This window comes from Drosophila takahashii, chromosome 3L (assembly GCF_030179915.1).
Source record: "Drosophila takahashii strain IR98-3 E-12201 chromosome 3L, DtakHiC1v2, whole genome shotgun sequence".
NCBI classification, from domain to species: Eukaryota; Metazoa; Arthropoda; class Insecta; order Diptera; family Drosophilidae; genus Drosophila; species Drosophila takahashii.
The window spans coordinates 15,855,697-15,873,450 of NC_091680.1; the positions used below are offsets into that span (position 1 = coordinate 15,855,697).

General features: G+C 40.4%; 1 protein-coding gene across 1 annotated transcript in view; it reads left to right on the forward strand.

Annotated features, from left to right (window-relative positions):
- The window catches only part of sNPF-R (short neuropeptide F receptor), a 35,795-nt gene that overhangs the window by 14,704 nt on the left and 3,337 nt on the right, over window positions 1-17,754 (forward strand). Inside the window, exon 2 of the mRNA XM_017146705.3 lies at window positions 2,092-4,089. Coding sequence (XP_017002194.2) covers window positions 2,308-4,083 — 1,776 coding nt within the window. The 5' untranslated portion in view covers window positions 2,092-2,307 and the 3' untranslated portion in view covers window positions 4,084-4,089. The remainder of the gene's footprint in view (window positions 1-2,091; window positions 4,090-17,754) is intronic.

Sequence of the window (17,754 nt, forward strand, 5' to 3'; positions counted from 1 at the left end):
ACTTATGGATTCCGAGATATTGCAGGTGACGAAATTGCCCCTGTGACGAAATTCCCCCACTCTCCCCTACTTGTTTATGATAAATATTTAATGATTAATTATTTAATTTAAATAAAATGTATCTTTAGAAACTAAATTAATATTAAGTTTCGTTTGTAAATGACTTATTTTGCATGTCATTTTATTTATTTCAGCTTAGACATTCGCTATTAGCAAACTTTCTTATAAGAACTTGTTAGCAACTAGCGTTAATTTCCTTAGCTCTCAAAAGAATCTCCGAGGCATTCTGCACAAACTTTTTCTTTCTCGTAATGACACAATGGTGTCTCAAGTTCTAATTAAGTTATGCCATCTGCAAAGTATTTGCCCTCTCGAGTTGACTATATTAACCTTGTTATTTGTGGCCGGGGGTCTTCGTGTTGAGCATGTGTTCATTAAACGCAGGAATTCAATTTGCAACCTTGTAATTTAACCCCGAAAACTCCCCCGAAGTCTGTGATTTTAGGACGTTGCATTATCCGGCTTTAGATTTTCCGAATATTCTACACTACCTGCATGTTTGGCAAAACTTTTCCGGACCGTTGTTGGGCGAATCCAATTAAATTTGCATTTAGTTGCCGTACGTGATCAGAAGCCATCGGCATCTTTGCATCGATGGTTTCTGGTTGGCTGTTCGGTTGCCTGCCAAAAGTTTCGACCTTCGGGGAAGCAATAAAATTCCCTGAACTTCCTCTCATTGCAAACATGAGATTTAATGCTTGGCCTGGCTCCCAGAGGCTGGTACAATGGCAGGATTACCCATTGTTTTCGGTTTACTGGTATCTGGCAATTAACAATTGTTCCGATTGGTTGCAGCGCCTAATTGCAAGCCTTCGCAGACAATGGACTTCTTTGATAATGGCCATTTCGTAACGGGTAATCACTTTCAGTTTTCAAGCTTGATAAACTTCTACAGGAGAATATGTACGACGATGTACGGCTTTGAAGAGTATGATTTAGGCTTTAAAACTTATAACAAACTATTTTTACCTTGAAAATCAATCGATTCATTACGAAAGAGGAAGTTTTTATTTTCGCATACTGCATACTTTTAGGTGCCTTTTTAAATGATTTTAAATCCCTTGTGATTTCTCATAACTTTTGTTTACGTTTAACCAATGAAATTATTTTCTGTACACAAAGATACAATTTCTTCAGTACTTTCAGTATACAACTCAGCTCGGCTCAAAGCTGTCCGAAGAGCTTCTGGTATCAAAGTTGTTGGAGATTTTCGTCTTGATGCCCAGTTAGAGACAGCAACTGTCACATTGGCATTGTTTTTAATAAACTCGGTCGGAATGGGAGAAGAAGAACCCAGTTCGAAGCTTCAAGCCGAGAAAGCGTGTCTGACAGCAACTAAAAATAAAAGCCAGTCAGGGCAACAACTTAATCCCTTTTGGCCAAAAAGCAGGCAAACAAAGGGCAGAACACAAAAAGTGAAACCAAGTTTCTTGGGGTGGTAACGAGGTCGTTGGGCGGAAAGGGTGGGCAGTACCGGCAGAAAACTTAGTTTTTAAGTCCGTTTAAGAGGAATTCCCCAGCAGAAAACTTTGAAATAAGTTGAGTTTTAGTAGTCAATTTTATGGGAATTCTTACAATGATGTTACATGACTATAAGGTTTTTATGATCATCGATTTCAATAAACTTTGGCAACAATCTTCAATGCCTAATGATGCAACTATAATGCTTTTTCGACCCTTGCATTTTAAACTGAGTAAATTTTTAAAATGGCAGGAAAATAAATAAAAATAAAATATTGAAATCAAAAATTCGTAGAACATAATTGAAATAAATACAAAAAATTTTAAATTGCATGATTATTTAAATCATAAACTTTTAAAGAATAGTTTCATAATCAAAGTTTAAAATATTTTAATTAACTACAATTGCTTAAAGCAATATTTACATATATAAAATAATAAAAGAAAAATATTTAAATTGAAAATGAAATCTTTAGATTTACAACGTTTTTTGGTATCCTGCATTAAAGTTCGTTTGTTCCAACTAATGTTATTCCAACTAAAATCCTCTCCGTTTCTCTACACTTTCAGAACTCAACGGCTCGGTCAATTAGCGATGAGCGGAATATTATTGCCCCAGGCTTTCTGAGCGGCCAAGAGGTTTTTGGCCTGGCTTGGCCAGCAGCGAGTAAGGAGCTCAATTCCGGCGGCGACGGAAATGGCTGCTTAAGTGGTGCGCATCCGAACCGGAACCACCGGCAGCAAGTCGAGCACACAACCACTCAGCACTCAACTCATTAGTGAAAGATGGCCAACTTGAGCTGGCTGAGCACCACGACCCAGTTGCCGCTGGTCACCACCTCGAACTGGAGCCTCACTTCGCCGGTGACCACGAGCTTCGTCCTGGCGGATGTGGCTGCCTCGAAGGACGACGATGGGATCATCGCCAATCAGTTCGTGCAGATCTTCTTCTACGTCCTCTACGCCACGGTCTTTGTCCTGGGAGTGTTTGGCAATGTCCTGGTCTGCTACGTGGTCCTGCGGAATCGAGCCATGCAGACGGTGACGAATATATTCATCACGAATCTGGCTCTGTCGGACATCCTGCTCTGCGTCCTGGCGGTGCCCTTCACCCCGCTCTACACGTTCATGGGTCGCTGGGCTTTCGGAAGGAGTCTGTGTCATCTAGTGTCCTTTGCCCAGGGCTGCAGCATCTACATATCCACGCTGACGCTCACCTCGATTGCCATCGATCGGTACTTCGTGATCATCTATCCGTTCCATCCGCGTATGAAGCTCTCCACCTGCATCGGGATCATCGTGAGCATCTGGGTGATAGCCCTGCTGGCCACCGTTCCCTACGGCATGTACATGAAGATGACCAACGAGGTGGTCAATGGCACGCAGTTGGGGGGCAATGAGACCCTGGTGGAGGCCACTCTGATGCTGAATGGCAGCTATGTGGCCCAGGGAGCGGGATTGATAGAGCCGCCGGACGCCACCTCGGCGGCCCAGGCCTATATGCAGGTGATGCAGGCGGGATCGGCGGAGCTGCCGTATGTGCGTGTCTACTGCGAGGAGAACTGGCCATCGGAGCAGTATAGGAAGGTCTTCGGAGCCATCACCACCACGCTGCAGTTCGTGCTGCCCTTCTTCATCATCTCCATCTGCTATGTGTGGATCTCGGTGAAGCTGAACCAGCGGGCCAGGGCCAAGCCGGGATCGAAGTCTTCGCGGCGGGAGGAGGCGGATCGGGATCGCAAGAAGCGCACCAATCGCATGCTCATCGCCATGGTGGCCGTCTTCGGTTTGAGCTGGCTGCCCATCAATGTGGTCAACATATTCGATGATTTCGACGACAAGTCCAACGAGTGGCGCTTCTACTTCCTGTTCTTCTTCGTGGCCCACTCGATTGCCATGAGCTCCACCTGCTACAATCCCTTCCTCTACGCCTGGCTCAATGAGAACTTCCGCAAGGAGTTCAAGCACGTCCTGCCCTGCTTTAATCCCTCGAACAACAATATCATCAATATAACCAGGGGTTATAACAGGAGTGATCGGAATACCTGTGGCCCGAGGTTGCATCACGGCAAGGGAGGCGGGGAGGGGGATGCCGACGACCAGGACGAGAACGGCATCACCCAGGAGACGTGTCTGCCCAAGGAGAAGCTGCTGATTATCCCGAGGGAGCCGACCTACGGCAATGGCACTGGTGCCGTGTCCCCGATCCTCAGTGGACGGGGCATCAACGCCGCCTTGGTCCATGGCGGAGACCATCAGATGCACCAGCTGCAGCCGTCGCTTCAGCAGCAGGTGGAGCTCACGCGGAGGATCCGCCGGCGGACGGACGAGACGGACGGGGATTACCTGGACTCGGGGGACGAGCAGACCGTGGAGGTGCGCTTCAGCGAGACGCCGTTCGTGAGCACGGATAACACGACCGGGATCAGCATCCTGGAGACGAGCACGAGTCACTGCCAGGACTCGGATGTGATGGTCGAGCTGGGCGAGGGAATCGGAGGAGGAGTAGGAGTAGGAGTAGGACCAGGAGGCGGAGGAGAGCTCGGGAGACGATTCAACTGAGATAGGGTGAGTAATAATAATAATAAATTATTAAATTATTTTTAATTATTAAAATTATTAAAATATAATTTTGATTTCTTACTAAAGAAATTAAAAAAATAAAAAAATAATAATAATGATTAACATATTATTTTCGGGGGTGTCACAGAAATTATTTCCAACCGAAATCCGTTAAAGTTCTTACGTGCATCAATGCAAAATCCAACCGTCTTCGGTTGGAAGAGATTTCTGTGACACCCCTGTTTATTTATCTTTCCAACTCATAACAAATATCAAGGTTTATAAACTATTTTGTCATTTTTAAATATCATTTAAAATATTTGAATAATAATAATTACTAACAGTATAATGCTATATATTGAATTACCATTCTTATGGCTAAGTGACTTTACTTGAATATTTGAAAAAAATAAGAATTATTTTCCAATCAATTCAAGTAATATTTTGAATCTCAAGCAACCTTTAAACATATCTCTTTTCTCTTTCCCTAACCTTCCTCGACTCTCAAAAGTTATACATACTTAAAAGTTACTTTCCAGTTTAATAACATCCGTTCGGACGTTTGCTCGTATTCAGCCAGCAACAGCAGTTACATTTATCAATCTCACAAAGGAATCCGTCCATATTCCACATCCTTTTAGCCAGAGAAAGAGAGTCAAGTGGATTGCAAGCTCATCGCTTGATTGCGATTGTGTAGGAACGGAACGCAACGAAAATTGCTTACCGAATCACAGAGAATTTTGATGATGGAATCATCCGTTTTCTTTTCGGGACAAAGAACAGCCCATTAGTGGGAGCGAAATCAGAGCAAACCTGCATGAATTTTATAAAATGTGCAGTAAAAGCAATGCGGACTTGAGCCTCCCCGACCATTTTCCTTTCGGCCACAAAGGCCATCATCTGGCAGCAGATTTTCCCAGTGTTTTCGGGGCTCCAAAATTTCATTTGTCGAGCTGCAGTCTGGGAAAAAACACTTACCTGCATAGTACATATTACATATTACCCGTACCCCGGTGAGCAGTAAATCAACTGCCATGAGTCAGCCAAAAGTTGCTTCCTGTCAGCGCACAAATCTCGACCTTCTCCTCCAACCAGCCCCCAGTCCCCGAAAAAGTTCCGCTCTTCGAGAAGGTAATAAAAAGTATGTGCTTTATTTTTTGGAGGGCACCGACTGCTGTTACTTGGTTAGCAATGCAACACATTTCTGACAGTTCTGATACTCTATTGAAATTTATGGGAAAAACTACACTATAATTGCATATTAAGTAGGAAAAAGGAAGCTACTCAGGAGTATGTGAGACTAAGCATTATATAACAGAGAAAAAATATACAGACCAATTATATTTATATTTTAAAATATATTTTTAATGGCCCCACTTCAATCAGTATCAATGGAAATGCATTATAAACCTTTAAAGTATCATAAATCCTTGAAGTGCCTGCCACTTTTTGCAGCAACATGTTGAACAACTTCCCCTCTCCGATTTCATATTTATTTAAATTGGGCTTGCGTTTCATCCGTATTGCGTAAACTTACACAAATAATTTCCAAGAGCATAACATCTTCGACATAAGCTGCTTAGAAAGCGTAAGAAAATCGTTACGCATAAAGTTTCCTCTTTAAATGGCCAGCCGGAGAACTTTTGAAGTCTGGGCGACCGGAGGCTGTGCGTCCGTGACGGATGGCCAAGATGGCCAGGACTTGGTAATGGATTACAGAAATATGAAAAACGTGCCGACAATAAAGCGACCCTTTAACGTTTCGGCCAGGCCCCCGTTTTTCCTCGACGAAGATTGGACAGGTGCACAGCATAAATATTCCTAATATATGTACACAAATTACCAACTAAATTTGGCCAATAAATGCCAAGCAAAATTTCCATTACTTCGTTGGCCCATTCTCGTTTATAATCTTCGAATCTTATGTTATACAGATGTCTAGCCAGAGTGCTTGGAATGGGTCGTAAAGTTTATAAATACATTTAATTCGATTAAAAGCAGAAAGTTGAAGGCAACAAACGCGAGGGAAAGGGAAAATCTTTTTATAAGATTGTAAAATCAATTGCATAAACTTAGAAGTATAAAATGATTTAAGAGAATTTTTAAGAATTAATTTTCGTTGGTTGTTGCATCATAATGCAGTTTGAAATCTCTTAAAACCGGTCATCTTTCAAAATTAATGTTGTGGAAAAACGTAAGAGATATATCTAATATCACTTAGTGCCTACAGCATTTTAATATATGTGCACATCTCAGTGGCTTTCCTCAATCTGGGACAAAGTATACACTCAGTGAAATATCAACTAGCCAGAGGATGTTCATGTTTGCATTTGGGTTATGTTTGCGGTGGGTTTTTGAAAGCACAGACAGATGCCCAGCGAGACCGGGATGTGTGTGTAGTGGATGGGGAATGAAGGATGCTGGATGGAGAGGCGGAGGACCCCCGGCTAATGAATTATTCAGGCGGGTCGTTAGCAGAGCACAATCCCACACGACTCTGCCTAATTACCATGCCGGGCTGAGAGGCTGCGAGGCTGGACAGTAAATAAACGCAGCTCCTGTGGCCAGGACTTCTGCTTCTGCGGCGGAGCTGGGGGATCGGAAAATAAGCCAGGGTCTGAATGAATGAAGGAATGAATGAAGAATAGTCGGCATATCTCAAATACCTATCTCTGCAAACTGAGACCGACTGTAATCTCTTCAGCGAGATGGTTGCATGTCCGACCATCTGCATTATGCATGAGGTTCACTGCTCCGCATTTAGAACAGTCTCCGTCTGCTCCGGACACCGAGAATCGTTCTGTAAGCCAGTGAGAAACTTTTATTTAACAACTTTGTTTTATATTTTGTTCGTTGATGCGCTGAGAAAAAATTGTTCAGTGGGAAAGTGCACAGCTGTGGTTTTATTTTGGATTAAAAACAATTGAGGAAAAATATAACATCGATAAATAAGCATTGAAAGTGCAATAAAGTTTGATTATTTTTAAATCAATTAATTTTATTCGGCCTTTTCTTTACCCGAACTAATTTTTTCCAGTGCACAAAACTGCATGTCTGCTAATGGCAAATGGTTGCAAAAAGTTCTCGTGACTTCGATCGAGAACAATGTAAGCAGGACAGCAACTGATAACTGTTGGAAAGTTTTCAGACCAAAAGTGTTAGGCACAAAGTTCTCGGCTTTTATTTAGATCAAATTTGCAGCAATTTGAAACACTCACCGCAGTAAGTTTTCGGCCGCGACCACGCAGTTGCAATTGCAATTTTTGGTTCGGGCCACAGGAACTGCAAATGGTTAAATGTGAACCAATTTTTTGGCCATTTAAGTGAAGCGGTAAATAAATTCATGAATTGGATGACTTAAAAATTCCATTATTGTCAAATATTATTTCCATACAAATGGAAAAGTGTTTGCACAGCGAATAAAAGTGAGAGTGTGCTGCATGGATTTAAATCTACATATTGAAACATTGGTTTTCCATTCTCAAAAATTGATAAATAGTTTTGGTTTTTGCAATTGCCAGCAGATTTCTGCTCTAAATGGCATAGCAAATATAATGAATGCCGTTTACCCTTGGGCTTTATTGCTACTCGTTAACCTTTTATGGACTTTGTTTTATTCTCCAATCGAATTTGAATTCCCAATCCGCATTTAGACCGAACGGCAATGCATTTGCCATTCTCCAGGCCCCCCAATCAATCACACTAAAAGTGCATAATGGTGTTGTAAAATCAAAGAGTCTGATTAAAGCGATACTAAAGCGATACCAAGGGCATAAATATCGAGAGTTCGGCAAACATGCCACGCCCACATCCATTCAGGGGGGCGTTTGCCTGTACGTGTCCGTGTGTGTGCGTGTGTGTTTCTGCGGATTTAACGGCTACAATAACAAGGACTTTGGCTGCTTATCAGACAGACACCCACACCCACACTCGCGAATAAAGAGGAATAACATTATTTCAATATGTACTTACACTCGATGCGAAATGTTTTTGGCATTGGCTGGCAATAAAAAAATTATTGCCCGGCATTTACTTGTTCACGCGATCGTCGCACTCCTCGAAATCGTGAATCGCGAGTTGGGGATTTTAAGTGTTATGAAACATGTGTTCCCCTTGGCAATTGCACGGGGGATTTGACGCCCCTGCATATAAGTAGTTTAAGGCGGGGATATATATCTCAATAAGAATTTGCAAGCCATTGTATAATTTTTAATTAAATTTTAATTTGCATAACAAATAAAATTAATAAATAAAAATTATAAAAAAAAAATTTTTATTTAAAAAAATCATACAACAAGTGTCAACTTATATATACTGTTTTTTAAGTTATTTAAATTGGCCACTATAAAATATTTTTTTTTTGTTCGTAATTGTATAATATTTGTTAAGATTTCCCCCTACTTTTTTTTAACTTCATAATATTAGTCAATATTTCCCCTTCTTGACCACGCCTCTGGCTGGCAAAGAAAGTACATTTGCCTGAGAGTCTTCGGCACTTAAGGATAGGTACATCAAATCGTATTTATGCTGTCGGCAGATGCTGAATAAGCCAACTTGAATGACAGACAGTTATTCGATGTGCATGTGAGTGTCTGTGCTGCCTGTGTGGATATAAACGCGCTTAATGAAGTTCCCTTTTGGCCAAATGGCACAACAGGAAGTCTCTAATTGATGCCTGAATACGTTCCTTGTTCGCCGCCTCTTCATTTGGTAATCGATAGTGTGGCAGCTGCCTCACAGATTTACCACAGATTTTCCATTTATCCGATTGGCTTTAGCTGGAAAAATGGAGTGCAGCAGAGAGATTTTATTCGAATTTCAGCACGTCGCAGTCAAGAAGGAAAATCGTAAAGGCTGCAAACGAATTTTAAGGCATCTTAAACTTTTGAGGTGTTTTAATAAACAGATATATTCAAGCTGAATATTATTTAAAAATTTATAAAAATGTTCCAATATTATTTTTAAATATTTTGTAAAATTTAAGTATTATATTTTTCAGACTGTATTTCTTTGTTTCACCAATCCCCTGATGAAAGCAATCCAACCAATGCAATTACGTCTTTACTTTCTCACTCAATTCCGAGTGTTTGGGCGGAAAGCCAGCCGTATATGTGTGGCCAGTGTTTGGCTGTTAGAGTGCCGATTCCCACATGGTCATTGGGTCAAAACAAACAACAAACACGGCCATTACAGGGGTGAGGGGAAGAGGGGCGGAAGGGAGAAGTAGCAGAGCCCAGGACTTGGCCAATTAAGCAATTACGCTAACAAGCTTTATTATGTTGGGTAAGCAGGGCTGAAACCAACAATGGCGACCCGCCCAGGAAACCGGCCAAGGTGTTGAGCAAACAATTAAAACGGAAAGCATAAGGGACAGCAGAAGGATGGCGTTCCGATTCCGGTTCTAGTAGTCCTGGGCCAAGTCTACAAATTGTCTTGGCCATCTCGAGCGATTTTAAAGTGCACCAGATTAGGTGCTAAGGACAGGCTGCGGGAAATTTATGAGCGAAAAGTTTATTTTTCCTGTTCGCCCGTCGGCATAAATTATAGAAAACAAGGGACCTTCCGCCGGACCCCCAAGGAGTTGCCTGTCCGCAGGGGAAAGTGAGAAGAGAAAAGAAGGAAAACTTTCGACACATTGAAATTGATGGTCATAAATTTTATTGACTTGTTGTCGGGCTGCTACAGTAGCTGCTCAGTAAAACGTATATATAGCTATATGTATGGGCGTGTTTCCGTCAGTTTGTTGCCTCTTTTTTATGTGGCAAACGATTATGAGGCACCCAGACATGTTGGACTAGGCTTAGTTAAACAGTCCCGTCGTTTAACTCACTCATCCAAAGTGCCCTACGACAATTACGACTGTGTTGGGGTGACTCTGGCCAAAGGGGTTGTGTATATAGTATATAAATTGCCATGACCATGTCCGGCACGTAGAGTTTGCCGGTCGAGGCAGCCGCCGGAATTTCTAACTGACTTGGCAGCCATTCGATTTACACTGACTGGAGCGGGCTTGATCAAATTAAAAGATTTCCCAATATTCATATTTCAATTTAGACGCAGCTCGGCTGCCGAGAAAAATGATTGGCCAACAAGTGAGAAGGAAGCATTTTTATTAGAAGACTGCTTTAAGCGGTGGGGAAAATTCAATAAGAATTTGTTTAGATTTATTGCCTGCAGAAGTTATTGAAAACTCAAGTATTAAGTTGATTTATTCTTTATGGAATTTTATCGAAACGTTATTGTAAGTCTTGGTTTATTTTTCTTTATTTAATTCGATTTAAATTGTTTTGTAAAGGTTTTTAGTAAAATGGTTGATGTTTTTAAAAGGCGTGAAAAGTATTATGTACCTACTAATTTTAATTAATTAATATTTGCTGCGGTATTTAAATTTTATATACATTTTAAAAAAGTCTCCCAAGTAAAACTAAATTAAGAAAATCCCCAGATAATATATGTTTCTTCCGGTGTCCTGCTTAATCGAAGGAAAGTGCGTCAGAGTGTGTGATGGCTTAATGTCCGCCTGCATTCCGTCTTTGTTATTGATGAAAATTGTCTATAAAAGCGAGCCAAGTTTATGCTCCATTAAATGCCATAAAAGGCGTTTGCCATGACTTGTATGTGAGGGACGTGGCATTGGTCAGGTTGGACTGCCAGCCGTATATATATATGTATCTAATTTATGCTTCAAGTTTTCCTTTTGATCCCTGACTCTCTGTGGGGATAGGGAAAGATAGGGGAAAGTCCTGCGCCCCAGCCCCTCCCCTTTGATTCGCCCGTGTTGACAGCAGAGCTTAGCGCCACTTAATATGAGCCAAAGGCAATATTAACTTGACAGTGGCTCATCGTCGTCCACATGGGAAATCGGGGAGCGGAATGCGGAGAGCGGGGCGTGGCCTCTGGAGCTGTCTTCATTAGCTGCTTTATTAACAGTTAATTAAATTTTGTGTTTAATGATTGGCGAGACAAAAGTCAAGAGGGCTTCCACAGAGGGCTCCAAAGCTAATATTAAAAATGCTTGCGGCTTGGCATTTATTAAAGTTCCCGAAAAGCCAATTTCTAAGCTAGGGAAGTGCCGTTGCCTAGGCTGCTGAGCCAGCAATTACGAGTTTAATGAAACGAGAAATGCCTTTTATAATAATTGGCCAACCGAAAATACCATAACACAGGCCAACAAACAGCAACAGTTTCGGCACGAGTAATTTTCGATATAATAGAGCGGGAAATTTGTTTTCATGGGTTCCCAGCTGACCCTCTCGGTTTCTGGTTAAGACTGTCAAGACGCCTGCGAATATGTCAGGGCCCGAAAATCCCTTTCAAAATAACTGAAATCTAATTACACATTCTGCACAGAATTTCTCGCATGCTCCCGGATTGGAATTCACTCTTTCATTCCGTTCTTTTGCTTCGAGGAGGGCGAGATGTGGGGGCTTATGCTTTTCAAAAGGCTGAAATGCTGAAATACATAATTATGCAGCTCAGAATCTCGAATGACAACCGTGTAAAAACATGGAACCCCAAGGAAAAAAAAGCTGGTAAAACAGGACAGGCAAACAAACTGAGCAGAGGCAGCCAGGCGTGGTAATTGGGTCGGAGTTGGGGAGTTCCCGGGCCGAAGAAGGTTTGGAACCCGGTGTGTAGTACCTGGACTCCTCCGCCTGTCAGCAGGTGGCGTTGCCAGGGACTTAAAGGGCGTCAAGAAAAAGTTTGCTTGGCTGGAGAGCCTGTCATCAGCGAGCCATGGACAGGGGAATTTTTTCAGCCATTTCTTAATTTATGTGCGAGCGAAGGCAAACAAAAATCTGAATGCTAGAAAATAAACAATGTTCGCCGTAATGTCGGTGGGCCTCTGTGAAATGCTTTCCCTTAAAGAGTTTCCACTTTGAGGCTTTCACGCAGCAGAAAAAAACGAGCGTACTTGAATCCTCCGCTTGGAAAAAAAAAGTAGTAAAAGCCACCGAAAAACTTTCATGTGAGGAAAGAAAGCAACCATACAAAAAAACGGAAAAGAAAGGAAAATCCTGGCAAGGGAATTACAAAAGACGGCTGAAATATTATCATAAATGGGAACTCGGATGGGTTTTTATTCTCTTTGAGTCGGTTAAAGTAGACAACTTTTGAATGTCCTGAAAAAATTATTAAAAAAAAGTTTAAAGCTATACCTACAATGTAGGTTAAAATATTATTGAAAAAGTAAAAATTAAAGGTAAGGTAGCATCCTTTTAAATATAAAGTAGTCCAAGCTAGAAGAAAAAGATTAAATTGCTGAAAATATGTCACAAAATAAATAACTTTCAGAAAAATATAATTTGTGCTTATCACATTTCCAGCACTTTGCCATATTTTTGACCCAACCCCAAGCTTCAGATTCAGATTCACAGCTTGTTGTGGTCCAAAACCTGTCTACAAGAGACGAAAATCCTGACAAATTTCTGCCTCATAATTCATGGTGCACAGGTAAAAACAGAAACCTGCCACAAGGCATAAAAATTCCACAACAAGATGTGTCCCCAGAAAAGCTTAGCTTGGAAAATTCTCCGCTTTTCCATCGATTTTTTTTTGTTATTTTCCCAGAAACCAGAGAGGCTATGGAAAATTATGTGTTTCGGGTCATTAGAAGTTGTGTTCCAGAAAAAATTCTAATTAAAGTCCTGGCCAAAATCAATCACATTAAACCAACAAACGTGGGGAAAAAAATGAATGAATAGCCGAGATGAAAAGAAGAGAGGGGAGAAATCCAGCACATTAACATTATTTTAATCAAGAAAGCTACACCTTGTGTTGCGATTCGGATTGGTATCACAGCCAGACAAAGTCCAACTCGTGGCACAAAAAGCTGGATTTTTCTTGTTCTTTTTGCTTTTTGAGACAACATGGAGACGACCTGCATGTCATTAAGCCACAGGCGTCTCTTCGTTACCAGTGACAGGGAAAATCATCATTCATTTTCGTCGGTCTTCTCCGTCAATGACAATCAAGCTGAGTGGGTTGTGAAATTGGGCTGATGATGACGAGCGTTTCGATTCGATCCAAATCAATCGGTGTGCAAGTTTTAAATCAGATGTTATTCAGTGCCTTAAAGCGGGATGGATGAGTGTGTGGCCGCTTTGATGGATTACCCATCCTTGGGCTTAATTAGAAATTGAAACCCGAAAAAGGTTTGACAACTTTTGGTTTGGTTTACAAAATTAAACTCTCTAAAATTACATTAGTCAATTCATTTTAAAAGATTTAATTTCAACAAAAAGCATTTTAATTTAATTTAATTTAATCAATTTATTATCCATGTGCTAACTCATTTAAATTTGTTTATTTTTTTTTAAATGTTTTTCTAAGCGCACACAAACAATGCTATATTTTCTTAAATTTACATAAAACAATTGCCCTAACAAGTAACACGATTCTTATCGGAGGCTCCTATTTGTTTTATTGTTTCGGCAGTTTACTGAACTTGACTTTGTCCTATTTTTTCATTCGCATCCTGACTGGCATTCCGCTTTGTTTTGATTCGCGTGTCCGACAGCCATGACAATCACCACCCTACGTGCCCGGCATATCAATAAAGTATATTGGACCTCTAAACCAGAAAGCGATTGTCGTTTGACAATTTCCGACCAGCTCAACTTATATATTATTTAAACGCCAGAAGTGAATTAAAATTAAATTTTCTGTTTATTTCGCCGCTCGTGTATCACGCCCCTCCTGAAAAAGCCCGCCGCAGGCAAATTACTTTTATAAACTCTCTGACAAACCGCAGCCAGCTAAAGTCCTTCAAAATTCCCTCGGGAGACCGCAGTGGGTATTGTGTAAGGGGAAAAATATTTGAAAAATTTAATTTTGTCTAAAATGCGCCAAGTAGACAAAACAAATGTGGAAGAAGATTTCCACACAACCCCCCTTCAAATTGCTGGCTCCGCTTATTGCTCTCATAATATTGTCTAAGTTCAAGTTAATATTTTGAATAATGCCACATCGTTTGGGCGTCTAAGTGAGTCCCTGCTCGCCGGATATTTATGACTACAAATACATCAGCGCCAAAAGCAGTCGGTATACAGTGGCGAGCTAAGAGAATCCCTAGCACACTTTCCCGAGTCCTTCGAAATGGTTCGCCATTTTTCTTGGCCCTAAGTCGCGCCTTTTGTCCATTATTGTCAGCAGAGTGGCGTGAAAAATACTGAAAACAAGTTGCGAAATCAGGGTCACAAATGGCTGTTTGACAACTTTGTTAGCGTGTAAATAAAAGGGTGTTTTCTGATAAAAGCTCCATTTGTTGGGGATTAAACTGACAAATTAAAAGTGGAACAAATCCCTAAAAAAGTTTTTTAATATCTTAGATATTTTTAATTATTTAAGATATTTTTTAAAGATATTTTACAGTGTATTATATTTTTATCGCCTGCCTTAACTGAAGCCTTTTAGAAGGCATAATTCCTCGCCTAAAAAAGCTAAGAATGCTCTCCAAAAATAATATCCCTCTCCATTTATCACATCGCGCGTACTTAGTATTCAGAAATAATTTATAAGCGGGATTACCCCGAAATAGAATTACATTTAAAGTGCATTGCCCTAGGTGGAATATTTTAATAAGCCGATGGCTCAAGTGCTCAGACCTCACTTAACCCGGCGACTTGTGGACCGGCATAAGGTCACTGTCCATGCCTCCGATTTGAGTAAGCTGAATTTCCAGGACTTTGCATGGATTTAACCAGAATTGAACTCTGGCGACCCGGCCTAAAAGCGAAGCTCTCTGCTTCCTGGAGGCAGCAAATATTTGCATGCGAGCTGTCCACACACTTGGAATCCTTGGGAATCCTTTTTTTTGGGAGCAGAGATTTTCCACCCACACTCTTTTGGAGAAAGGAAGGCGGCTCTTTTTAAATCTATTTTAATGTATGCAGCAATTAAAAATACATCAGTTTACTTTCGGGCGCCTTTGACAGCAGCAGCATCCACTTCCTGGGTCCGGAGTCCTGGGTCCTGTCATTTAATGCGCCATTTTGGGCTCATTAAATTTCATTGCGTTAAATGTTCCCATGTCAGGCATACATTGAGTAATTTTTTGTTATATTTTTCAACCACTCTGTCTCGCCTTCGGCATAATTTCAGCATCAAATAAAAGTAATGAAGTGTTGAGAGGCCTCGGCGCAGGGTTGATAAGATTCCATTAAACGGTGATGTCAGCGCGACACCTTCATTTGCATAAAGACCAACACGTGTCGGCGGCGACTGTCATTGAACTGTCATCCGATCCCATTTCGAGTCCCTTCCTCGTTTCCAACTTCCATCACTTCCTGTTTTTGCCTAATTACGCCCTGTGCAAAATTCATTAAATGCCCCGACACCCTAATCAGCCCTGTCTGTCTGTATGTCTGTTGGCTAAATTTAGTCGGCATCGCAATTCATTAAAAAGAACATCCTACTCCGAGGTCCTTGGAATCTGTGTAGTTGTCTAGGAGGTTGTCCTGTGGCATCCTCTCCAGCCCACTTGACATATGTACTGGGGCCACAGAGTTTGTTTATGTCGCCATCTAATTGCGGCCAACTTAAAATCCACTCAAGTCATGAGCACCTGTAAAGGACAACTGCCTTTACAAAATGTGAGCAATCCAAGTTACGAGTACTTAGGTTTTCACACAGAATCGAACAAGAAAAGTGTACATAAAATATTGATTAAAATGTTTGACTGGTCGTTGCCTCCCAATACTCATAATAATATTAAATTAAAGTGTGTTCATAATAAATGACTGACACTTTAGTAAATTAATAATTGAAAACACTATCAAATCAATTTTGTTTTAGTTGTACTTTCGCTTTAGCACAGGAAAAAAGAGCTTATAATTAAATATTTATGATAGGATAAACAAATACAAAACACTTTAATTTCAGCACTTGCACTTCCTTGTCCTTATTGATTTTTTTATTGCTTTGTTTTGCCAAATATTTTATTGCCTTTCCCTATTTGTTTTCCCGAAACAACTTTTCGAAACTAGACTAAGCAAAAAAGAACGAATTTACCACGGCAAAACCCATCTCAGCACCAATAAGAACAATAGCCGGGCAATAAAAGAAAACTTTTGTTTTTGGGGACACATTTCGGGGAACAAGCGCAAAAGTACAATCATTAAAATTAATTACACAAACATTAATGTGCCGCTGGCAATTAGGATCCCAGCCGACAGAGGTGAACCCCGGCCCACCAGAGATTCTACAATCTCCGCCTGCCTCCTGTCAAGGACTCCGATTGGCAGACCACAACCAAGTAATTCTTGTACGCACCCCAAACACTCAAAGAAAAATATATTAATTAATTTTAGATTTAAAACTTAATTTATTTATAATCTTCATAATTTTTTTTATTGATTTGACCATACTTTAATTTAATAAAAATCAAAAAAATATGTTAAATAATATATATATGTTAAATATATAATATGTTAAAAAGGATATTATAATATTACAATAATTTCTTACCCTCTACTAGAGAACTACAGAGCATTAGAGATTTTTTTAAATAAGCGTGTAATTTTTTCCAGTGCACAAACACACACAATGAGGCGCCCACAGAACGCCCACAAGACACACACAATCACAGCAGTCGACAATAATGAATACTTAATAAAGCGGCATTCAAGGTGGTCGGACTTTCAGTTTCAGTCAACAACAAACAAAGGCGGCCAGCAGGCCAAAGACCATGGCTAAGGCTGCGGGCCAAGTTTACCTTTGTTTGGACCCACTTGTCCACCTCCAGCTCTTGTTCCTTGTCCCATAGTCCTTGTTCGTTCTGCTCCTTTTTCGCTTTTTTGTTGTTGTTATTTTTTCTCCTTGTCGGGCGGGAAATTTTATTTCAATTATCAACACCCAAGCGAACGGCATTTAGTATTCAAGTTGATTTAATTTGTCTGCAGCAACCTGCCGTTAAAGGCACGAATACCAGATGGGTTTTGGTTCGCTTTCTATTCGGATTCGTACTAAGCAATTACAGAACCAGCTGTACGTTTATATAAAAAAGAATATTTTAACCGATGCGAATTCCGTAAATCGAATTGATTGAAATCATAAAAACAAACGAGGCTTGTTGAGGACTGTAAACGCTTAATTGTGATTGATGGCATTTGTTTTCAAGTATTTTTAGTGGAATTCTACAACCCACAAACTAATAAAGCTGTTAAAAAATGGGCATCATAAAATTAGCATTCACCCTTGTTGACCCGTGAATTCTTTAGTCTATTAAGTGAACAATTAATCTAATTAATTAATTTATCTTTAACAAAAAACACACTTTTTAATATGTTTTATTTATAGCCCAATTTTACAAGGGTATGCAGATATAATTAGCTTTTGTTGCTTCCCTAAATAAATGTCAAATCCACGCCCACAACAAAATTCCTATTTTAAATTTAATAATAATCCCGCAAGTTGTCCTTCCCCCACACGAAACACTCTCTAGATTTCTATCGGACCACAAAGTGCAAATTGATAGCCTTATCACCGTAAAAATCGATACACTCGCAATGTGGGTAGACAACCACAGTTTGCACATTATTATTGTGGAAATTTTCCCAGAATTTGCATTGTAATTTTAATTAAGTTTTACAATTGTCAAAGGGGTCGGCACCCGTTGGTTTTGGTAGCGGAAATCAAAAAGTTGTAATATTAATAATGCATAGTGCAGAA